This window comes from Ceratotherium simum, chromosome 7 (genome assembly GCF_057802395.1).
Source record: "Ceratotherium simum simum isolate JZ-2026a chromosome 7, ASM5780239v1, whole genome shotgun sequence".
NCBI lineage: Eukaryota > Metazoa > Chordata > Mammalia > Perissodactyla > Rhinocerotidae > Ceratotherium > Ceratotherium simum.
Window position 1 is genome coordinate 64,793,228 of NC_141906.1, and position 25,268 is coordinate 64,818,495.

Genomic DNA, 25,268 nt, shown 5'->3' on the forward strand with positions numbered 1-25,268 from the left:
CCTTTAGGCCCCTGCTCAAATGTCCACCTTATCAGAAAGGCCCACTTAATCACCCTGTATAAAAAGCACTCCTCCCCTCTCTAGCCCCTCCTACCCTCGTTCATTTGCCTTTATGGCACTTATCACCACCTGATACATATTTTTTTTTACTGTCTATCCCACTCTCCTCAAAGTAAACCCCATGAGAGTAAGGGCTTTGTTTCACTCACTGCTGTTTCCCCAGTGCTAAAACAGTGCCAAGCACATGGTAAGTGGAATAAATCCATGGACTTTACGTATGGAAAGGGAGGATTCCATTTTTGGCTGAGCAGCTGGGTAGATGGCAAGCACTGACGGAGAAGACTGCAGGGGCAGGAGCAAGTGTTGCATTGTGGCCACGTTGAGTTTAAGATGCCTGGGAGATACTTCTAGAGAGGCAACACTCTCTCTAGGAGAATTCATTCACTTCCATGGCTTTATTACCACCTATAGGCTACTGATTCTCAGATCTTGTATCTGCAGCCCAGATCTTTTTACTGAACCACAGATTCATATAGTTAACTGCCTACATGGTATCTCCATGTGACACCTTAAACTCAGCATGTATAAAACTGAACTGAAATCCCACTCTTAACACAGCCTCAAATTATTCCTCCTCCAGTGTCAAATGGCACTATCAGCTACCTGGTTACTTAAGCTAGAAACCTTGGAGTCTTTCTCAACTCTCTCCTGCATATATCCTATATCCAGTCACTCACCAAATCCTGCAGATCTGAATCTGCAGGATTCCTAAATACCTCTAGAATGCTTTTACTTCTCTCTTCTCATGGCTTATGCCACTTCTTTATTCCAGGCCACCATCATTTCCTGCCTGGATATTTATGATAGCCCCCAACAACTGATTTCTCCTTATTAACTCTTGCTCTGCTGTAATACTGTATTTATTAAATGCTGATCCAAAACACCTATTCAGCATACTTACAACTACAGAAGATTTTGTTTTTAGTACTGCCCAATTTAGAAAACAGAGCGTGTAAATCCAAAACAAGAAAGCAACCAAAACACAGCAATGCCATGGGAGAAACTCTCCAGTTTTACATATCTGTTTCCATTTTTTTAAAGCTATGTTTCTCAATTTCAGTTTAATAAATTACAAAATTGTTTACAGAAGACACAGTTGTCTCTTAAAAATATCATACCTGAATAACAGCACTAAACCAACACGTATTGCCAACATTTTTCAGTCCAACTGGCCAACCATCAACTCGCCTCCAGTCATTGGGATTGGGATTTTCTCCCCAGACTTCACAGCGTTTTCTCTTTGAGCGTTTAGTTTCTGCAGAGGTTGCCTCGTGCATCCTATATTGTGCCAACATACCACACATCAAAAAAGAAAAAAGTTAAAGAACAACACATTATATGGAGGATGCTGGTAACCTTTCACAGATAATTCAAAATGCCAGATAAACTATTTATTGGGTAATCGCTGGCTATATAGCAACTATAAGATTATACTGTAAGTGAAATGTAGGTTTAAATATAGAAATGTTAAGCCTTCCATAACAGAGATTATTACTAATAAGGTCCATGATGGAACTGAGTTGAGACTCAAGACTATTTATGGCTACCCTATTAAAAGTTTCAGATTTTAACAACAGTGGCCCAACTCAGACTTTGCCATTAAAAGAGGCAAGAGAGACACTCTGCTAAAGATAAGAGCCTTCAATTTGCTTAGCACACAAACCATGGTCCTATGTTTCCCTGAAAGAAATAACTCAGCAGTGTGAGGGAATAAATATGTCTGGAAACTGATAAGCCACCACTGGAACTGGATATGTATGAACAATACCAGACAATCACCAAGTTAGGCAAGGGTATCAAAACACATAACCCCTTGTCACTTTCAAATAGCCAACAACATAACCCTCCAAGTTTACAAAGGCTCAAAGCTTATAAAAAGAATACATATTTACCAGATACTTGTGCTAGGATGGGGTTTTTTCCCTCCCTAGCAATTGTGAACTAAAACCTTGCAGGTTTCTACTCAAAGACCACGGGCTGCGATAAGACTCATCATATTTGGCTTTGTCAAAAGTGAGCCAAAGAGTAAGTAAGTTAATGTGAATTTAAATTTTCTCCTAAAAGAAATTTCATTTCATTGAGCTTACAATTTAAAGGAGCTTGGCAGAACTGTTCTTCACTGGCATTCACAGAGTTATTGCCATTGACCTACACACTAATGTGGGAAGCAAAGACTATAAATTAAATCAATAACCTGTTAAGATCTCTTCCATCAGCTTGAATTTTGGGGGACTCCAGTAGACTCAAAGCAATGGCAGCCTGAAGATCATCTTTGTTATCATGAGTAAGGTCTATCACTTCTGTAAGACAAATAGAAATCTAATTAATCTACATGTAGGAAACACTGCCCTTCTGTCTGTATTGTAGGAAAAAAGGTAAAAGCATTCACAAAACTAGATATACTCCCTAGCTCTCACTATAATGGCTCACCTGTGTAGCAACTTATTACTCTATGCCAGAGTCAAGTGAATAACTTAAAGCTACATTGTAACCTTGAGACTAGCCAACAGTACAGTAATAACAAGCTGCTAAAATGCAATGAATCAAATATCCTCTTCTGCAGTCTTATTCCACAAAGTCAAAAATATATCCCACACCTGTAGGTTAAACAGTCTCTTTACCTATCATCATAAAACATCACCTAAATATCAAACATTCATTGAACAGATATTTTCAATCTCAATGAATCATTCCAGAGAATAGAGGACATACTCCTCAAGTCATTTTATGAAGTCAACATAACACCTTGGTATATCCTAAACCAGTCAAGAATAGTAAGAGAAAGGAAAAATGGCAAACTCACACATGATCACAGATGCAAAAGACCTAAACAAAATATTAGCAAATAGAATCAAACAATGCACAAAAAAAGATTATATATTAAGACCAAATTGAGTTCATGTAGGAATGAAATATTGAGTTACTATTAGAAAACAGACCAGTAAAATTCACTATCTTAACAGTTAAAAGTAAAAATGATCATCTCAATAGACACAGAAAAAGTATTTGATAACATTCAACCTCTATTCAGGAATAAAAACTCCAAGCCAAGTTGGAAGAGAAAAGAATACTCTTAGGCTGAGAAAGAATATCCATGAAAAGCCCACAGTAAACTTCATACTTAATGGTGAAATGTTAAACACATTTCCTTTAAAACCAAGACGAAGACAAAGATGTCCACTATCACGGTTCTGAAAGTTCTGGCCAATTCAATAAGAAAATACAAGAAAGTCAAAAATATAAAGATTGGAAAATGAGAAACAAAGCTGTCATAATTCACAGATAATGATCACCTATGAGGGAAACCCAAAATAATCTACAGAAAGTAGTGATAATTTAACAGGTGGGTTAGATAAAAGATCACTGTACAAAAGTGAAGTGAATTTCTAAACATGAGCAATGAAGAACATTTAATTTAAAAAGAAAAAACACACAAAGAACACAAAACTGCAGTAATCAAGACTGTGTGCTACTGGCACAAGGGCAGACATACAGATCAATGGAACAGAATTGAGAGTCCAGAAATAAACCCTTATATTTATGCTCAACTCATTTTCAACACAGGTACCAAGACAATTCAACAGGGAAAGAATATCTTGTCAGCAAATGGTGCTACGACAACTGGATATTCACACGCAAAAGAATGACTTTTAACTCCTACCTCACACCACTTACAAAAATGAACTCAAAGTGAATCAAGCCCTCAAGATAAGAGCTAAAACTACACAATTCTTAGAAGAAAACAAAGGCATAAATTTTCGTGATCTTAGATTAGTCAATGGTGTCTTAGAGATGACACCCAAAGCATAAGCAACCAAAGAAAAACTAGATAAATTTGACATCATCAAAATAAAAAAAAACCTCTGGGCTTCAAAGGACACCATCAAGAAAGTGAAAAGACAAAAACGGGAGAAAATTTTTGCAAATCATGTATTTCATATGAGACCTGTATACAGAATGTATAAAAAACTCCTGTAACTGAATAATAAAAAGACAAAGAGTCCAATTTTAAAAATGGGCAAAGAATCTGAACAGACATTTCTCCAAAGAAGATATACAAATGGCCAATAAGCACAAGAAAAGATGCTCAACATCACTACCAGTAAGGAAATGCAAATCAAAAACACAATGAGATAACACTTTGCACCCACTAGGATGGCTACTATCAAAAACAAAAACGGAAAATAACAAGTGTTGGTGAGGATGTGGAGAAACTGGAACCCTTGTGTATTGTTAGTAAGTGTTAATTGGTGCAGCTGCTGTGGAAGTTTGAAGAACTGAGTTTGGCAGTTCTTCAAAAAGTTAAACATAGAAAGCTTCTTGATGCTGGACTTGGCAGTGATTTCTCGGATATGATACCAAAAGCAAAGGCAACAAAAACAAAAATCGGCAATTAAGACTAAATCAAATTTAAAAAATTTTTTGTGCATGAAAGGATACAATCAAGAGTGAAAAGGCAGCCTACAGAATGGGAGAAAATATTTGCCAATCATAATCTGATAAAGGGTTAATACGCAGGTTATATAAAGAACTCCTACAATTCAACAACAACAAAAAAATGAAATAACCCAATTAAAAAATGGGTAAAGGACTTGAATAGACGTTTCTCCAAAGATGACATATAAATGGCCAACAAGCACAGGAAAAGATGTTCAACATCACTAATCATCAGAGAAAATGCAAATAAATCAAAACAATGAGCTATATATCACTTCACAACCATTGGGAAGGCTATCCAAAAAAAACCCAGAAAATAAAAAGGGTTGGTAAGAATATGGAGATATTAGAACCATTGTGCACCTTTGGTGGGATTGTAAAATGGTGCAACTGCTATGAAGACAGTATGGAGGTTCCTCAAAACATAAAAAATAGAACTACCACATGATCCAGCAATCTCACTTCTCGGTATATATTCAAAAGAATTGAAAGCAGAGTCTCGAAGAGAGATTTACATATCCATGTTCACAGCAGCACTATTCACAATAGCCAGGGGATGGAAGCAACCCAAATATCCATTGACGGAGAAATGGATAAACAAATTGTGGTATATATACAGAATGGAGTATTATTCAGCCCTAAATAGTCAGTCAGAAAGGAAATTCTGACACATGCTACAACGTGGATGAACTTTGAAGACATTATGCTAAGTTAAACAAGCCAGTCACAAAAGGACAAATACTGTCTGATTCAACTTTTATATAAAGTACTTAGAGTAGCCAAAATTATAGAGACAGAAAGTGGAATGGTGGTTGCCAGGAGCTGAGGGGAGGAGGGAACAGGGAGTTGTTATTTAATGGGTACAGAGTTATAGTTTTACAAGATGAAAAAGTTCTGGCGATCTGTTTCACAACAATGTGAATACACGCAACACTTCTGAACTGTACATTTAAAAATGGTTAAGATGGTAAATTTTATGTTATGTGTTTTTTATCACAATTAAAAAAAAGAATTCCAACTAATAAATTATGAAGTAATGATAGATAGAATATTACCACTTTGAAATCTCCAGTAAAATAAAGAATCTCAGCAATAATCACCAATGGCTGCCTAAAACACTAGGTGGGAAATTTTATAATAAATGAGTAAAGCTGACAATATCTGAACACACTAACAATTTTAACAACACAAAAAGAGGGCAACCAGACATTATTTGCTTCTTGATATGACAAAATAGAAAATATCAAACAAGACTACCTCTGACATAGTTATGCCAGTTAAGCATCTAAGTTTACAGGACAGACACAGGACAGAAAAATCCTCTCAAGGATATCACAAGAATGAAATCAACAAATTCCAGAACATGTGAAATTTGACAGAACAAAGGACTTGATTTCTTCAGATGTTAAATTGCAAGAAAAAAAGAGAGGGAAAATTTATAGATAAAGAGGGTCTTAAAAGACATTTCAAATATATTTAATGTTTGGTCACTATTCTCACAAACCAACTGCAAACATACTGTCAATGAGACAAGCAGGGTAATTTCTACACCAGTATTTGATGAGATTAAGGAATTATTATTAATTTTTAAAGTGTGATAATGTTGCAGTTATGGAAAGAGCCCTCTTTTAGAAATATTAAAACAAAGAAGATAAACATAGAATTGTTATATGACCCAGCAATTCCACTCCTAGGTATATATCCCAAAGAATTAAAAACAGATACTCAACGAAACAGAATGGAAAACATGAAAATCTGATGTAACATAGAGCTGATACTACAGATCAGTGGGTAAGTATAGCCTTTTCAATAAAAGGTATTAGGACAACTGAGTATGGTGGCAAAAAATCTAACTGTATCTCTACCTTATGCCTCAACAACAACAACCAAAAAAAACACTTCAGATGAATTAAAGATTTAAATGTGAAAACTAAAACCATACAATTTCAAAAGAAAATATAAGAGAATATCCTATGACTTCAGGGTACAGAAGGAGTTCTTAAAAAGCACAAACTATAAAAAAAGATGATAAATGCAACTACAATAAAATGGAGGTATTTTAGTTCATCACCATAGTGTAAAAACACAAGTCACCAACAGGGAGAAGATATCTGCAAGATACAAATCCAGAAAAATGGGTTAATATCAAGAATATATAAGGTCAATATCAATAAGACATATATCAAGAATAAGGTTTTTATCAATAAGATAATATCAAGAATCAGTAAGAAAGAAGCAAACAAATAGAAAAACCGAGACAGAAGACACAAAGAGAAATTTCACATAAGAGGAAACATGAATGGTCAAAAAGGAAAAGATACTCAATCTCATTACTAATTTAAAAATTCTCATTAAAAACAAGATATTATTTCATATTAAAAATATAGGCAAAAATCTTATAATCTAACAAGTTTGAGAGCAATACTTATCCTCAAATCCTGTTAGTGGGAGTTTAATATGTAAAAAATCATTTTGGAAAATAATGTCATTACCTATAAAGTTGAAGATGAGCATATCTTAATACCCACCAATCACACTGCTAGGTATATACACTAAAGAAACTCGTGCATACATGCACAAGAAACATGAATCAAAACAGCTCACAGCAGCCTTGCTTATAAAAGCAAACAAAAATTCAAACAACGCCGAAGTCAATAAACAAATACATAAACTGTGGTATATATAGACCATGAAATGCTCCACACCACTGAAAATAAATGAACTACAGTTATAACCTTCAACATGGATGAGTCTCAAAAAGAAAAATGTTGATTGAAAAAAGTCACGATGTGCACCAAAAGTCATATACAAGACTTCATACCAGCATTATTCAGAATAGCTCCAAACTGCAAACAGCCCAAATATCTATTAACACCATCTGACTCAGCTGATGGTTCCCTCCTCCTGGAAGCCTCCTTGGTGTCCAGAGTACCACTCTGCTGGTCTTCCTCCGACCTCTCTGGACACTCTACACCTCTCCTGACCTCTCAACACTGGAAGTATCTACAGCTTAGTCACTGATTTTTATCTCCTTTCTACGTTCACTTCCTTGGAGAGCTCATCGAGTCTCAACTTTAGATACCATTACAGGTTTATGATTCCAAGTTTTATCTATCTCCAGCCCGGATCTCTTCCCGGAACGCATACTTGGATCTCCACTGCCTTTCTGACATTCCACCTGGATGTCTAACAGGCTCAAACTTAATACTGCCAAAACTGATCTCTGCATCTTCCACTTCAAATCTGCTCCATCTGCAGTTACTCCCATGTCAGTTTAAGTGCAACTCCCTCCTTTCAGCTGCTTAGGGAAAAAAAACCCTGGAGTCACCTTTAACTCCTCTCTTTCACAACCTTTATGTCCCCTGTAAGCAAATCCTGTACGGCAAATACTTCTCCCCACCCACCACTACATCCTGGCCCACCCTACCATCATCTGCAGTAGTCTCCAGACTGCTCCTGGACTCCCTGCTCTGACCTACGCTCACTACCCCCTCCCCTACATTCTGTTCTCAATATAGCAGTCAGAATGATCTTTAGAAAATGGAAACTAGTTTACATCACTCCTGTGCTCCAAACTCTCCAAAGCTAGCCATCTAACTCAGAGTAAAAGCCAAGCACTTATGAAGGCTCTGCATGATCTGCCTCCTGCTCCCTCAATGGCCTCATCTCTTACTGCCCTCCTCACTCACAAAGCCTCAGCTCTGGGTTCCTCCTCCTTAAGCATGCCAAGGTATATTCCCGTCTTAAGGCTTCACATGACTTACTCCCTCACCTTCCCTGCACCTTCTCAAAAGGTCCACCCTATTTAAAATCCAGTCCCCAACACTCCTCTTTTCATCATTTCTTTTATTCCATCCTTTACTTTTCTCTATGGTACTTATCACATTCTAATATTCTATATAATTTACTTATTTACTTGTTGATCTCCCCCCACGAAAAAATAAGCTACAAGAAGGCAAGGATTCTTGTTTTTTTGGTTCATCTCCAGTGCCTAAGAGTGGTTGGCACATAGGTGCTCAGTGAGTAAGGGCTGAATGAATGAATGAATGAAACAATTTTAGTGCTTCGAATTGTGCCTGCCACATGGTAAGGGCTCAGTAATTAGCTATTACTACCATTATTTCCAAACGGTTATGTGAATGATAGGAAACTCACATAAACCCATCTCTTATTTTCTGCCAGTTCATAGCAGGGACCAAGACAGGATATACCTACTTGCCAATACTTCTTTGTTGGCAGCACTCCCCTCTACTTCTGATGGTTCTGTAGCAACAGAGTCTTGACTGGGCTCCTTAACTCTTTCATCAGTAAGCAGGCTGACTGCCTGCGTGATGTCACCATTACTGGCCTAAGGGGAGGGAAAAAACAGAAATTTCAAAAGTAAAGCATCACAGCATTTAAAATAAGTAGTGAGTTAATTTTTTTATTATAACTCCTTACTACCCTGGTGACATGCTGAGTAAGTCCAGGCATAATTCTAGGGTAGAAAGTAGAAAAAAGAGTATGGTGGAGGACAGTAAGTCTAATATGCTTAAAGTTTATATCAGACTCCTGGTTACAGGTAGGGAGTTGCCATGCTGTGATTTCCCACAACATGCAAACAAGAATAAAATCTTGCTGGAGATTTGTTCTCAGGGCTTTGGATGCTACTACACTTGATTTCACAGAATAGCTAAGGCAGACTGTATCATAAAGGGGGTTGGCAATTAACAAACAGATTCTAAATGAAGTCCACCTCTACCACAAAAGGGCCAAGCAGTTACCATATTCTGTAGTGGTGACCATACTTCTATTTGTTTTTAACTTTACATTAGGAAAAATCTCTAACATACACAACAGAGGGAATGGATAATTGAACCCCATGGACCCATCACTTAGCTTCAACAATTATCAAGTCATAGTCAATCTTGATTTATCTATTCTGCCTACCTTCTCCCAGGTATTTTGAAGCAAATCAAAAGCATCTTATCAGTTCATCAGTCAACATTTCAGAATGTACCGTTTTTTTTAAATATAACCCTCAATGCTATTAACACACCTTAAGAGTAACAAGTTTTTTAATATCAAATAACCAGTTCCAACTTCCTTGACTCAAATATTTTTTGTTTGTTTGTTTGAATCAAGATCCAAATAAGGTCTACCCAATGCAACTGGCTGATGTTTCTTAAATCTCTTTTACCCTGCAGGGCTCCCCCCACTGATAGTCTCCCCCATCCCCAACTTTTTCCCCCTAATAATTTACATGTTGAAGAGAGTAGGTCATTTGACCTATAGAGATTCTATCCCTATAATGCACTTTCATTTTGGCATAAAAATAGCTTGAACCGACATAACTACGATATGGACAACTGCTTTAAAGCCTGTTGACTAACAGTGGCCTTGAAAACTAACCTTTAGAGCTTCATGAAGAAAGGAAGGGTCCTGAATGCCTGTGATTTCTCTCAGTTGATTTAACAGCATTTGGCAGCTCTATAGTTGAGAAACAAAAAACCACAGGCATATGTCAGTCAGAAAGTAGAACCTGGATACCTTTAAAGAAGTACAAGCATCTTGGATAAATGAGCCTGAGACTTGCATTTTTTACTTTGAAGAACTGACCAGCTCCAAGCAACAACATACTGACTGCCAGACACATTCTGAAATGCCAAATCTATTACTCTTTTAAAAACTTAATCATGGAAAATGCTTTTGGCACTTGAGGAAAAAATATGAGTAAACAGTAAAACTACAAATATATAAAACATTTAAATGTAATATTCTAGCCTTAATGAATGCTTCAAGTGCCTCAGGTTCTTCTTCCTGTGAGCAGTACATAAGTAGGTCATATAAGGAGTCCAGGGAATTTGCATGGATGTGAAGTCGTGCTATTTTAAGCTTCTCTGCACATGCCATTTGTGTGTGTCATTTTTCACTGACAATAAGTTTCCAATCATGTAATTAACAAACGATACCACCAGCATCCTATTAAAACTTTAGGTTTGATTGCTTAAAAAGAAGTATAGATAAGGCTAGAATTTTCTAAATTATAAATAAAATTCCAGAGGGAATAAACTATAGAATGTTTTCTCTTCATTAATCTGAATCATGGAAAAACCTCTCATGTTGACATCCAGCTATCACAAGATCAGTTTATAACCTCTTTTCAGCCTTAAAGTCTTCACTGGAACATTTTATCCTGTTTTGTACAAAGACCAGAGTTAACACAAAACATCTATTTACAAGTAAGCTCAATTTAAACAAGTGCCTGGCCCAACTGAAGACATAATGATCTTTCAGATGAATACTGAAAATGAAATAGTTCAAATCTAATTCAGTAAGAAGAAACCTGATTTATACCATTCCTAAGGTTATCCTAGAACTAAGCCCCAATTCAATACTTGAGGCTTCACCATTAACTATCTTTCAGTTAGTAATATGTCTCCGAGAGGCAGCCTACTTCCACTGCCAGCTGTAAAAGAAACAGTATCCTATGTTTTTCAACAGCTGAGGGCCCAATGTAACACTCAAGTATCACACAACTAGAAATAACTAACTGCAACACTCCTGGATAGTCCTCTGAAAGCACCAACAGTCTTCCTGTTCTGTTCTAGTCATAGGCCACAGTCATAGGCTAGAAATGGAACCCTACCCTGCTGAGACCAGCAGTCTGAAGCTATGAGCCTTGTCAAAGGCAGCCATTGCCTGTGCACTGGGAGAGGGACTAACAGACTAAAAAGTGTCCAGATTTAGCCTTGGCAGACACTGATAACACAAGTATGTGATTTTTAGAAAAATAAAGTATTAAAAAGTTTTATTCCAAACTAATTCTAATTCCATTTGATTTTATTATGTAGAAGTGTGTGACTCTATATATCTCCATTATACACAATTTTCTAAAAAATCAAAATCAATATACCCAAAAAAGGGTATATTGGGAGGAGGAAATGAGTAGTATATTAACCCTAAACTAGAACCAAGAAGGTAACAATGGGATAGATAATCACATCTTCACCTCAAATTACTCTGTATACCAAATGACACTTAGGATTCACAGAAAATAACCCTAGTAAAAAATAACAGCTAACACATACTGCTTACTTTTAGCCAGGTGCTGTTCTAAATACTTCATGTGTATTAACTAATTTAACTCATTTAACCCTCATAACAAACCTTTGAGACAGATATTAAGCCCATCTGACAGAAAACTGGAGGCACAGAGAGGTTAAGAAACTTACACAAACGTTATTGCTAGTAAGGAGTGTAGCCGGGATTTGACCCCAGGCTGCCTGACCCCAAAGTCTGCACTCTAACCTCTATGCCATGCTGTATCTGAGAAGACAAAGAAAACAGGCAAGAATACCTATTTAATGCAAAACAATGCAAATATTTTATTCTTGTATTTTGACCTTGATCTTTGCATCTTAAGTTTCCTATTTTTATTTTGCCTGCCTTTATGTAATCACAACTTTGATTTCTTAGTAGTACAATCAGTTCCAAACAAGCTATCATCAAGAAGTCCAGAGGTAAATACTATATTTGACTGAATCTAAGGTGTCGTCGGTTGTAAAAAGCACCATTATTTTATGCAGCACTAAGGAGAAAAACTGCTGCCACTTAAACTATGACACAGTGCCTTCAGGACAGCCCTGAGACCCATGAATAGGTCACACTAGCTCCTCATAGCTCTAAAAGTTCTCATTTATGTTGAGAAATATAGCAATTTACCCTGCTTCCAGGTACACTGCCTGGCATGTGATAGGCAATTCTTCTGCATGTTTCTCAGTAACAAAACTTCATACAGCTTAAAACATCTACGGTACTTTCCTTCTTAGGTCCCATAAAGCACCTGATTGCAGCTTTGCAAGAAAACTTGAAACTGCAATCATTCCTCCAATGATGAATATTTTGCTTCACATAAAATCAAATTTGTACCCTGCTGTTCTGTTTCTACGCCTTCCTTCATATACAGTTTTTATTTTGTTCCAATATTGAATCACAGTGTGATCTTTTTAAAGACATTTTAAATGGCAAGTAAACTAACCATGTGGTACCAACAGTGCATATAACTCAGCTGTCATGACAGCAGGAACAGCTATGACCAAGCCCATACCTGTGCAGACCATGGTAACTACATCACACCTGCTACTTGGATGACAGTCAACGTAAGGAACATCTTGATTTCAGAGAGCTCAGAATGCCAAATAAATGCATCAGTGAAATATGGTATCCAAACATTAAATAATTTACTAATCATTACATTTGGCGGGATTATTGTCGCACTCCCCTTTCTCCACTCTCTAATAGGTAGTGATGGACATTAATAGATCTAGAATAATATACTCAGGAAAGGAAAATAAACTCTTAGTTTCCCTTTTTTAAAAGCTATTGGGCAGAGATGACAACTATGTAAAATCCTTTGTTCAGCTCCAAAAACAATGTTCAACATGTTAATTCAAATCCAAATTCCTCATCTTGCTATTCAAAGACCATTACCTGATTCTACCTTATACCTGCTCAACTTTTTCTCCTACTCAGTTCCTTACTTCACAAACTCATCCTCTCATGCCTTGGAGTGTTACTTGTATTATCCCTAATAATACCCCCCACATTTACTTAACCATGGAATGCCAACCTACAATCAAGAGTTATATTCATCTGACCTCCTCCATAAAGTCATTCCCAAGAACTCTGGTCCACACTATTCTCTCCCCTTTCTAACCTTACATGTGGAAGGAACGAATGAACCTGTGAATGAAGGGGACTTACTGTCTTTACGCAGTATTTCTTATCATATGGTTCTTGTAAGGCAAGAATCAGACAATATACTACCTAATTTGAATCATCTGTAGGACACTGGCGATAACAACTGTAACTAACATTTATTGAACACCTCCTTTGTGTCAGGAACCTCAGGCGTCCCACATACATGTAATCCTCATAACAACCCTAAAAGTTAAGAATCATTACCTTCATTGTGCACATTAGGAAACTAAAGTTTATAAAACCTATTTTGTCATCAAATGTCTTGGATTAAAAGAAAAATCAAAGATAACTATTAAGAATTTAAATAAATTTCACAAGGATTAAGCTATGCTATTGACACACATAAACAACTACTATGACACAACTCAGTCTTATGAATATTTAGCTCAACCTAAGTTCTCAATAGTACCCACAACCCAAATCCTAATAAGTACTATATATTCGATGTTCATTTTTTGTAACAGACAAACTCAGCTCATTAGGATCCTACCGTATTACAAACTCATAGTTTCTCCTGGAACTTCACAGGAAGCTGATTTAAATATTAACTTCACCCTAACGATGATACTATAAACAGTCATGCACCACATAATGACGTTTCAGTTCAACAACGGACCAAATATACGACGGTGGTCCTGTAAGATTAGTAGCATACAGCCTAGGTGTGTAGTAAGCTATACCATGTAGGTTTGTGTAGTACACTCTGATGTTTGCACAATGACGAAATTGCCTAAAAACGCATTTCTCAGAATGTATCCCCATCATTAAGCAACACATGACTGTATAAAGTACACACCCAACGTGAGACAAGACAAAGCCTGTGCTCTAGTCATAACGAAGACAGATAACTGGCAAGAGCCAACAGGTCTGCATTTCCTTAGCTAAATTCACATTGTTTTCATAAAACAAAAAGTGCTCTCTTTTCTTGCCCAGAGGCGGTGAAAAAAGACAGGCACACACAATCTCTAGAAAGAAGGAACTCTGACCTCAGCTACTCGGTGGTTTTGGTGCAATTCAGTCCACTTCTCAGGACTGAGCTTTTCCTAAAGCAAAGACAATAACTCACCTCACAATAAGCAATAAACGGGATTATTCAGACAATAAAAACATTAAGCTATCAAGTTTTTATAATAAACAAGTGGCCTAATCCTACTGTAACCAGATTAAAACTCTCTGATCAGATGAGGCAAATTTGTGAGATTACTAATTAGGAGTTTTATCTTCAAAACACCTAGTTCAGCACTGTCATGAGGAGCTTTCTAGATTTTTCCCTTCCTCCAAACAGGAATGCTATTTTAATCATTCTGATGTACATATTTCCTGATCTCAATTGTCTATTCTTACAAAGACATTTCTAAATTTAAAACTAAGTAAATAACGGATAAATGTTCCTTTACTCCAGAGAACTACCAAGGTGTGCCTAATAAAATTCCCTCCAAAATTAAAGATTTGGCTTTCCAATTTTAAAATAAAACTTAATTACCCAAGGAAAGCAAAAGAATAACTTTAGGAGTCAAAGAAAATGTACAGCAGCAACTCCAGAAATCCAGCCAGGACAATAGGGTCTTAACAACGCATTCTGAGGCTGCCACTAACCTTTCTCACTTCTACAAAACAAGGAACAGTCCACAAAAGCCCTGGCATTTTTTCAGTTTTTCTTCCAGCAACAACTCCATGTTGGTCCAATTTATTCATAAAGCAGAAATCTAAAGTGCCATAAGAATATGACTCCCTAAAAATGAAATATAGTTTTTTTTGGATACAACTAAATCTCCTGGAATAGGCTACTTGGTAACTTATTTTAATGATGCAAAAAGTAGGTACGTGACGAAAATGACTATTTCGGTTCATCAATTGGCTTCAAGTTTTTAAAAAGCTTTAAAAACTTTTAAAATTTAGCCACTCTTATATGGTGTAAAGGGGTTTAAACAGGAATTAAACGCAAAAAGAAAGGAACTGGTCATTATTTACTTCCAAATTTTTTCATCTCTTTTTTTCACATTCACTAAGTAAGAAATTCCAACAGTCCAAAAGGATATAAAACGAAAAGGAATCTCCCTCTTCCTCCCATCCCAGTCTCATTTCCCAGGAGTAACTACTATTAATAGTTTCTGATATATCTTTCCAGAAATGATCTCTGCATCTGAATATATTTTTTCATACCTGCACACCATCATGTCCTGCACCTTGCTTTTTTCTTACTTTAGAACACATTAAGACAATATTTTTTCATTTCTTTCAATACATGCCCCAACCAAATACAAGAAATGAGGCTGGGAAGCTGTTACAATAAGGTTGTATGGAATAGATCTTCAAAAATTAAAGAAAATGACACTTTCAGCAATATATTGCTAAGACTGAGAAACTAGGAAAATATGAGAAAGATATAAGAAATCAAGTTTACATGCTTACAGTTTTAGAAATCTAATGACAGTAAAATTTTAAGTTATTACTAGTTGGGCCTCAGCGTGTGGTTTCTCTTTTTGATAACTAGCAAGGACCAGAGAGGTGATACGGAATTGGATTATGAGGGGTTTGAAATGTCAGGATAAGTTTAGACTTGATCTGATGAACAATGGAAAATCATTACAGGTTCCTCAGCAAGGAAGAACTATGAGGGGGAAAAAGGTACTTTAAGGGGATTAATCTAGCACATGTGAACAATTGGTTCAAAGTGGAATGAGATTAAGCAAAGAGAGCTAAACTATGAGTTACAGGGCTACTGAATAAACCAGGTGGGACAAGAGAGGTAGAATGCTCTGGAGAAATGGAAAGGTAGGATATACTCTGAACATCCCTAAGAATGAAGAGATAAAGCTTAGTCAAATATTTAAAAATGGACGCCTAAGCGAATGCTATTGGCAATGATGAACACCACCCACTGTAATACACCACACTAATAGAATGAAGGGGAAAATAACACATGATCATCTTGACTGGTGCAGAAAAAGCATTTACAAAATCCAACACCCTTTCATGATAAAAACTATCAGGAAACTAGAAATAAGGAAATTTCCTGATACAGGACCTTTATTAAAAAACTCACAGCTAATAATCATATTCAATGGTGAAAGACTGAAAGCTTTCCCCCTAAAATCAGGAACAAGACAAGGATGTCCACTTTCCCCAATGCTATTCAATATTATACTGGAAGTTTTAGACAGAGCAATTGGGCAGGAAAAATAAATAAAAGGTATCCAAATTGGAAAGGAAAAAGTAAAACTATCTCTCTTCACAGACGACATGATATATAAAATCCCAAAGAATCCACAAAAAAGTTACTAGAGCTAATAAACAAATTCAGCAAAGTTGCAGGGTACATGATCAACATGCAAAAATCAGTTGTGTTTCTCTACAGCATCAATGAACAATCTGAAAAGGAAATTAAGAAAACAATTCCATTTACAATATCACCTAAGAGAATAAAATACCTAGGAATAAACTTAACCAAGGAGATGAAAGACTTGTACACTGAAAACTATAAAACACTGCAAAAGAAGTTAAAGGAAACCTAAAAAATAGAAAGACATCCAGGCTCATGGACTGGAAGACTGCATCAGTCAGAGTTCTCCAGAGAAACAGAAACAACAGTAGATATGTGTTTGTGTGCGTGCAGGAACCCAGTATTCCTAGTTTCCTGTGTTTGGAGGGGTAAAGTAATTGAAGTAATTTATTATAGTCATGCATCGCTTAACGACAGGGATATGTTCTGAGGAATGCATCATTAGGTGACTTCATTGTTGTGTAAACATCACAGAGTGTACTTACACAAACCTAGATGCCATAGCCTACTACACACCTAGACTATATAGTACTAATCTCATGGGACCACTGCTGTATATGCAGTCTGTTGTTGATTGAAATGTTATTATGCAGCGCATGACAGTATAAGGAATTGGCTCTTGTGATTATGGAAGCTGAGAAGTCCCAAGATCTGCAGCTGGCAAGCTGGAGATCCAGGCGAGCTGGTGATATAGTTCCAGTCCGAGTTGGAAAGCCTGAGAACAAGTAGAGCTGACGGTGTAAGTTCCAGTCTGAGGGCCGAAGACCAATGCCCCAGCTCAGCAGTTAGATAGGTGAAGTGTTTTCTTACTCAGTCTTTTTGTTCTCTTCAGGTCTTCAATTGATGGGATGAGGCCACAGACATTAGGGAGGGCAATCTGCTTTATTCAATCTTTACCGATTCAAATGTTAATCTGATCCAGAAGCACCCTCACAAACATACCCAGAATAATGTTTGACCAAATGTCTGGAAACCTTGTGGCCCAGCCAAGTTGACACATAAAATTACAAAGACTTAATACTGTTAAGATGGCATTACTATCCAAAGTGATCTACAAATTCAATGCAATCCTTAACAAAATTTCAACATCTTTTTTGCAGAAATTGAAAAGCTGATACTCAAATTTATAGGAATTTCAACGGACCCTAAATAGCCAAAACAGTATTGAAAAAGAACAAAGTTAGAGGACTCACACCTCTTGATTTCAAAACTACAAAGCTACAGTAACCATGCCAGCGCAGTACTGGCATAAGGACAGACATGTAGACTAATGAATTAGAATTCTGAGTCCAGAAAAACCCATACATCTGTGGTCAAGTGATTTTCGACAAGGGTGCCAAAACTATTTGATGGAGAAAAAACAGTTTCTTCAAAAAATGGTGCTGAGACAACCAGATATCCACATGCAAAAGAATGAAGGTGGACCCCTACCTCACACAGTATACAAAAACTAACTCAAAATGGATCAACTACCTAAATATAAGAGCTAAAACTATAAAACTCTTATAAGAAAACATATAGATAAATCTTCATGATCTTGGATTTGGCAGTGGATTCTTAGATATAATACCAAAAGCAAGAACAGAAGAAAAAAATAGGTAAGTGGGACTTCATCAAAACTAAAATCTGTTGTGCATCAAAGGACATTATCAAGAAAGTGAAATGACAACCTACAGGATAGGAGAAAATATTTTCAAATCATAAATCTGATAACGGTCTACTATCCAGTTTATATCAAAACTCTTACAATTTAAACAACCAAAAACAAATCTAATTTGAAAATGGGCAAAGGACTTGAATAGACATCTCTCCAAAGAAGATGTACAAATGGCCAATAAGCATAGGAAAAGATCCTTAACAACATTAGCCATTAGGAAAATGCAAATCAAAACTACAAAGAGATTCCACTTCACACACACGAGGATGGCTATTATAAAAGAAAACAAAACAAAAACAGAAAATAGCAAGTGTTTGGCAACGATATGGAGAAACTGGAACCTTTGTGCGCTGTTGGTGTGAATGTAAAACGGTGCAGCTGCTGTGGAAAACAGTTTGGTGGTTCCTCAAAAAGTTAAACATAGATTTACTATACCCAGCAATTCCACTTCTAGGTATATACCCAAAATAACTGGAAACAGGTACTCAAATATTTGTATGCAAATGCTCACAGCATCACTCTTTATAACAGCCAAAAGGTGGAAACAACTCAAATGTCCACCAATAAAAAAACGGATAAAATGTAGTAAGAGTGGAATATTAGTCATTAAAAGGAATGAAGTACTAATACATGCTATAACTTGAATGAACCTTGAAAACATTATACTAAGTGAAAGAAGCCAGACACAAAAGGTCACATATTCTATGATTCCATTTATATGAAATATTCAGAACAGGTACATGCAGAGACAGAAAGCAGATTAGTGTTGCCAGGGGCTGGGGAGAGGAAGGAACAGGGAGTGACTGCTTAGTAGATGTGGGTTTTCTTTTGGGGTGATGAAAATCTTTTGGAATTGGATCGAAGTGATGGTTGCACAATACTGTGAATATACTAAATGTCACTGAATTGTACACTTTAAAACAGTTAATTTTATATTATATGCATTTCACTTCAATTGAACAGAAATCAAGAGATATTTGCACTTGTGTGCACACACATACACACGCACACACACAGTGAAAAAGACCAAGGACACCAGGAAAATACTAACTTGAGCAGGAAGACTGGAAAAAGGAAATCTTTGTTTAGGACATCTTAAGTCTAAACTGACTACCATCACCTAGCATGCTGCTAACACCTTATTTGGCTTTCTATGTCTGGTATTTTAACCTCTCTTTTTACACAGAAAGCCTAGATAGTGGAAATACTGCTATGTAGACCAGACTCCACCATACATTAGCCTCTGGGCAAATCTCAACTTTCTTTTTTTTTTTTTGGAAGATTAGCCCTCAGCTAACATCTGTTGCCAATCCTCCTCATTTTTTGCTTGAGGAAGACTAGCCCTGAGCTAACATCTATGCTAATCTTCCTCTACTTTATATGTGGGTCGTGCCACAACGTGGCTGACTAGTGGTATAGGTCTGTGCCCAGGATCCAAACGCATGAACCCAGGCTGCTGAAATGGAACATGCCAAACTTAACCATTACACCACAGGGCTGGCCCCAAATCTCAACTTTCTTGACCATCAATTTCCAGATCCGGAAAATAAAGTATACCATAAACTTTGACAGCACTGCTGTGACTATCAAATGAAGTAATGCATACAGGAATTGTTAGTTAAATGAAAAAAATGTTATATAAATGTAAAATATTGTGACCTGCCATCTAACGAAAACTCTAGAGGTTGTAGTAAAAATAGTGATATCCTAGGAGAAAATTACCTGTGTTATGGTTTTGATTTTATCACTTACTAGCTGTGTCACTTTGCAAATTCTACTTCCTAGTCACGCTACATTTTACTATATAGGATTGCTATATGGGTTCATGGAGAATATAGGTTAAAGTGCTTTATAAGTTGTCAAGCAGTAGTCAAAAAGTCTGGTTTTAGAAAGGCATGGATTGCAGTGGGGAAAAGTCAGAATGTCTTCAAGTCTCAGCTCTGCTACTTAGAATTTAATCACGAGTAAGACACATTTCTAATCTGCAACATGGAGGCAAACAGACTTTAGTTTAAAATCTCATATTAGGCCCTTATAAGCTATATTAATACCTGACTTTTCATCATCATCTTCATCAGTAATTAAGACATAATTCACACCTTGCAGGGTTTTTGTAAATACTAAAAATGTACAGAAAGGTGTTTAGGGCAGTAACTGGCATATGGCAGATGCTATTATTACAAGTACATTCCCACGCCTGGTATAATAACTGTGGGAAAAGTAGCTACACAGTAAACGTATATAGCCAAGGAGGTTGGCATTAAAGTAGAACTGTTCAACAAGCATTTGGAAATAGAGGGGCAGAAGTCATCTGCAACTCCGGGATTACAAATGCAGATTTGGAAGCAGTTAATAAAAGGATAGTAACAGCCAAGAAAGCAAACAGGTTAGCTCTTAGAAGAGGAGAAAGGCAGAAGAACCAGAATAATACAGGGCCCGAAGGTACAAAGGAGAAGACTTCAGGAAGTAAGGCAGCTATAGCACTTAGGGCACTAACACTGAACAGGAAGCCTGGGCCAGGATTCTCTCTTAGACTGTGTGATTGAGAGTAAATCAACTCCCTAAGCCCCTTACTGCACTGGCAAGATGAAGAAGGCTGTGTTTGATAAATTCAAACATCTTTTCCCAGGCTAGTTTTCATAAGAAAGTTGTAAAATGATGTAGTCAATTCAGAAGTGAGGACCTACTATGGTACTTCTGTCTGTAATGAGAGTATGGCAAATGATTAAAAAACATACACTGGAGGGGCCAGCCCCATGGCCAAGTGGTTAAAGTTCCACACGCTCCGCTTCAGTGGCCCAGGTTCGTGGGTTTGGATCTCAGGCGTAGACCTACACCACTCGTCAGCCATCCTATAGCGGCAACCCACATACAAAATAGAGGAAGATCGGCACAGATGTTCGCTCAGGGCAAATCTTCCTCGGCAAGGAAAAAAAAATACCCTGGAAATTTTTAGAAAAAAGCAGAACAGTTGATAACAAGTAGCAATAAAATCAAATGCCAAAATAACAACACAGCGGCAATGAGGAACCATCACAAATAAAAGTATGAGAATGGAACTTGAATGGGTACTTGAATAACCAAGAGAGAACGGTAAAAAAATTACTACCTAAGGGCCACTGATGTGACCAGAAAGAGGTCAGTCACTGGTCACCTCTGAGAGATCTGTTTCATTCACTAGTAACAATGCTAAAAGCCTACTATTGGCAAGGCTCTCACTGGGCAGCCAGGAGATGCTGATCACATAAAACCACTCACTGCCCTATAATCTAACCTTCTGCTGCCTGGTTAGCCTCTCTCCAGGCTTCGGGGCAATCAGCCCTCTTGTTGCTGGAGCCTAGACTGGTCCCCACAGCCATCTCCTAACTGGGCTTTTCCAGAGGCTGTTGCTGCCATCTCAAGCTCTGTGCTGGAATCTGGGAAGCAACCTGCCTCAGCCTGGGGGCTGTGCCTTTTATCAGCCAAGAGTTCATCTTGCCTGGGTCTGTATTTTCCAAGTTTTCTACATTGAGTTAGAATTACACTGTAACTGGAAAAACGCTTTAGGAAAGAAATAGGTGGATTTAGAAACTTTGTTCAAAAAGTAAACAAAATAAAAGGAAGGGGGTGGACAAGGCAACAGCTAGACAGGGCAGAAGAGGATTTTGTTGTGATTTTGTTTGAGGATTGGGGACATGTGTGCATAGCTGAATGGAAAATAGGAATTCTGTGGAGTAGGACAGAGCTTCTCAAAGTTTATCACCCAGAGATTTTGTCAAAAGGCAGATTCTGATTCAACAGGTCTAGGGTGGAGGCCCAAACAGTGGTGTGTTGATCTGCAGAGCTTACTTCCTTAGTACTATAAATACTCCCACCGTGGTGATTTCAGGCTACCAACTTGTGGTCACTAAACACTGAGTTGGGAAGAGATGAACACAATCAGCTGGAGAGGCAGTAAAGTGGCTCCAGCACACCCAAATTTCTAACAAACTCCTAGGTGATGCAGACACTGCTGATCTCTGGACCATATTTTGAGTCACAAGGGAGTAGAAAACAGTGAGGTGTCTGGGGTTTAGGCTAGGATAAAAGAGATGTGAGGTAAATTAGGAGAGTGAGGAAAGACATCATCTAGATCAGGGTTTCTCAAGTTCAGCATTATTGGCATTTTGGGCCAGACGACTCTTTGTTTTGGGGGGCTATCCTGTACATTTATAGGACGCTTAGCAGCATTCCTGGCTTCCACCCACTAGATGCCAGTAGCATCCTCCCCTAGTGGTCAAAATCAAAAAAAGCTCCAGACACCACTGATCTGGATTCATCTCTAAGTCATGAAGGGAGAAGGGATGGGTACCTCTTCCACTGAGAGGAGAGAGATGCTGAAGGGAGGAAAAAAAATGAGACAGGGAGCTCTCTTTAGATATCAGCACACTCAGTCAAGTAGAAAAGAAGGTGCCCTATTTAGAAAGAGCGGAGGGAGGACTGAAAGTTTAAAACATCAAGAGGAGAGTTCTAGAGCGTAATAGAAAGGTTCTGCCCCAAAACAATGGGTCCACCGACTAAGAAGCAGGATCAGGAATATCGGGCTCTTGGGAGTCAGAACTGTCTGGATTCACTCCTGGCTGCACCATTTACTGGCTGGGTGACCTTGGGCAAACTATTTAACAGGTATAAGCCTTCTCATAAGAAAGTTCATAGAGTTGTCATAAGTAGTGAGATGACAAGTTTTGAGCACAAGGTCTGGCATATAGCACATGCTCAATGAATGTCAGCTACTACTAACATCGGCATCATTATTTTCCTTGCAAAATATCTGCTTCGCTTGGCTGTTGCTTTAAATTTCTTTGACAAAACAAAACACATGGAAAGATCTTGCCTGGTCAGGCGCTGTCAATGTGTTTTATAAATACTGTACTCACTATGTGAGCAGAAACTGTTTGTAGCTGAGGAGGCATGCAAGTTGGGGAAGCCAACCAAGCACTGACTTACTAATGTTCCAAAAAATGAATGAGACAAGGTAAAAGGGAATGAAAAGCCAATACATCAAGAGGAAGCAAAAAGGACATTAAATTTTCACTGAAACTGACAGGTCTTCATAAGGCTTCAGTTAGCACAAAGAATGTGTGATGAACCCTAGTACAGCTGCCAAGAATGACAGGTTTATAAGAACCAACCTGACTTCAAGTTGTTTATCTCACAACAACGGTAAACACTGCTGCTGTTTTTTATCTAAGTCAAGAATTGATTAAAATACAGGAACCTGTCTGAAAGTAATCTCTTTAGATATCTGAACATCAATCTGCACTCTGGGGGATTTAGTAATACTACAAAGTGTATTCTTTTAGATTTGAGTACTGCGAACATATTTCAAGAGTACTACATTTTTCTCTCACTAAAATTCTTGGGAGGCCAAAAAAGGTTCTGTCTGTCCCATGTACAACCGACCAATAAGGGAAGGGAAGCATTCGAGGTTTTAAATAGCTTCTGAGTGTCAGGGGAGGAGAGTTCTTCTCAACTAGAACAATTAATGACCCTTTAAGGGTAATGTAGAATGCTTCAGAGAATTCCAAATAGAGCGCATTCTAACATGAAACTTATCAAGATGAGGAAGAAGTTATTAAAATCTTTCCTCTGAGATGTGAAAGGTACTTTTCTCTTATAAGATTCCTTCAACCTAGCCTGCTAACTTAAAGCATTTTACATTAGCACAAACAAAAAGGGCAAACATTATCAAGCATTCCGACGTTATCATCTGTCTGGATGGGGCGAATCACTGGGAAGAACAGTAAATGTCATCACCCCGCAGGTCGTCAGGAATCAGGGTACTCCAGCCAGCCACAGCCACCACCAGAGTTCCAAGCTCTCCAAAAATAGCTATGACTTACATAAAGTGCTCATCAAACCCCTCACATACGAACTCTCACATAGTGCTAAGACAGTGGTCACTACTCAAATTGTGGCAGAGGTAAATGAAGATGCCCTGATTAACAGACACATGGTCTCAACTGACAGAGCTCTGACAAATTTAAATATGACTTGCTCTCCCTTAAAATAGTCTCTTCTCTAAATCAACATGACTGTCTCAAAACTAAGATTTTTCCCACCTGTTTTTAAGTCACCATCCTAAAAACAAATAGAACTGATCTCTGAAACCAGAGAAAATCCTGACTCGGATTCCAATAGGCATTTGTAAATACCTAAAAATAATATTTCCATTAGAAATCAGCACATGAAATACCATCCACATATTTCCATTTTGAAGCCCAGGATCTGGAAGTTATCTTTTACTACAGGAGTTTTAAAAGGAAATGCATTCACCTTATACACTATTGGTCTCCTGAGTGCATGAAAAGAATAAAAAGGCATAAAAGGTTTCTCACGTGGAGATATCTGACAGCTTTGTATTGTAAATATTTTATGAAATTCCTCATTTCCAAACTCGCATTTAAATACCTGGCACAGGTTTCCCATTCTGTCTTGAAAAAGCGCAGTACTTGAGGGGTGAGGGGGCAGTGTTAAGTTCTAACATTCCAAAGAAACATTAGAAACCATTCTCAAATTGCCCACTTCCCAAGTTTCTTCACACAGACCTGAGCCTTTTGATTTTCTCCCAAACCAGTGTTCTTTTACTCTCACCATCTTAGAGCAGAAATCCTTGTATTAATTTCAATCTCCTTAGAGAAGAGGAATAGGAAAGCATTATCAGCATACCTTCTATTCATCGCGCCGTTCCTCCCCCTCCTTAAAAATCTAGAGTGATGAATGCAGTAATCGGGGAGGCTACTCTCTGTTTAAAAAAAAAAAAAAAAAAGGCAAGGGTGTGGGGTAGGGGAAGATAGGAAGTGGTAACTAAGACCTGTTCTTTCACAAGGTGTTGATAAATCTTGGCTTTAAGTTAGATAACTTCGGTCTGCTTCAGACACTTTAAAACAACACTGCCGTAAAACGGATTTAAAAATAAAAACAAAACACAAAAGCCATCAAAGCTGCCGCTTTCGGAAGTTTCTCACCCTGATCCGGGCCCGGGAGCGCTCTCCTTAGAGATCTCAGATGCAGAGAACCCTACGTCCGGCCCTTTATGCTATTTGCTGTTCCCAAATACCGAATCCCCCC

At 37.6% G+C, this 25,268-nt stretch overlaps 1 protein-coding gene across 5 annotated transcripts in view; it reads right to left on the reverse strand.

Moving 5' to 3' along the window:
* Window positions 1-25,268, reverse strand: part of USP28 (ubiquitin specific peptidase 28) — a 59,446-nt gene that overhangs the window by 33,790 nt on the left and 388 nt on the right. For 4 of the 5 annotated variants that reach the window (XM_087433713.1, XM_087433708.1, XM_087433707.1 and 1 more), the window contains exons 2-5: window positions 9,889-9,966; window positions 8,713-8,845; window positions 2,255-2,360; window positions 1,179-1,338 (exon numbers count right to left, since the gene is read on the reverse strand). In XM_087433713.1, the coding sequence (XP_087289839.1) occupies window positions 1,179-1,338; window positions 2,255-2,360; window positions 8,713-8,845; window positions 9,889-9,966 (477 nt within the window). Of the gene's footprint in view, window positions 1-1,178; window positions 1,339-2,254; window positions 2,361-8,712; window positions 8,846-9,888; window positions 9,967-24,866; window positions 24,943-25,268 lie in introns of all 5 variants that reach the window. The other variant, XM_087433709.1, reaches the window with a different exon arrangement.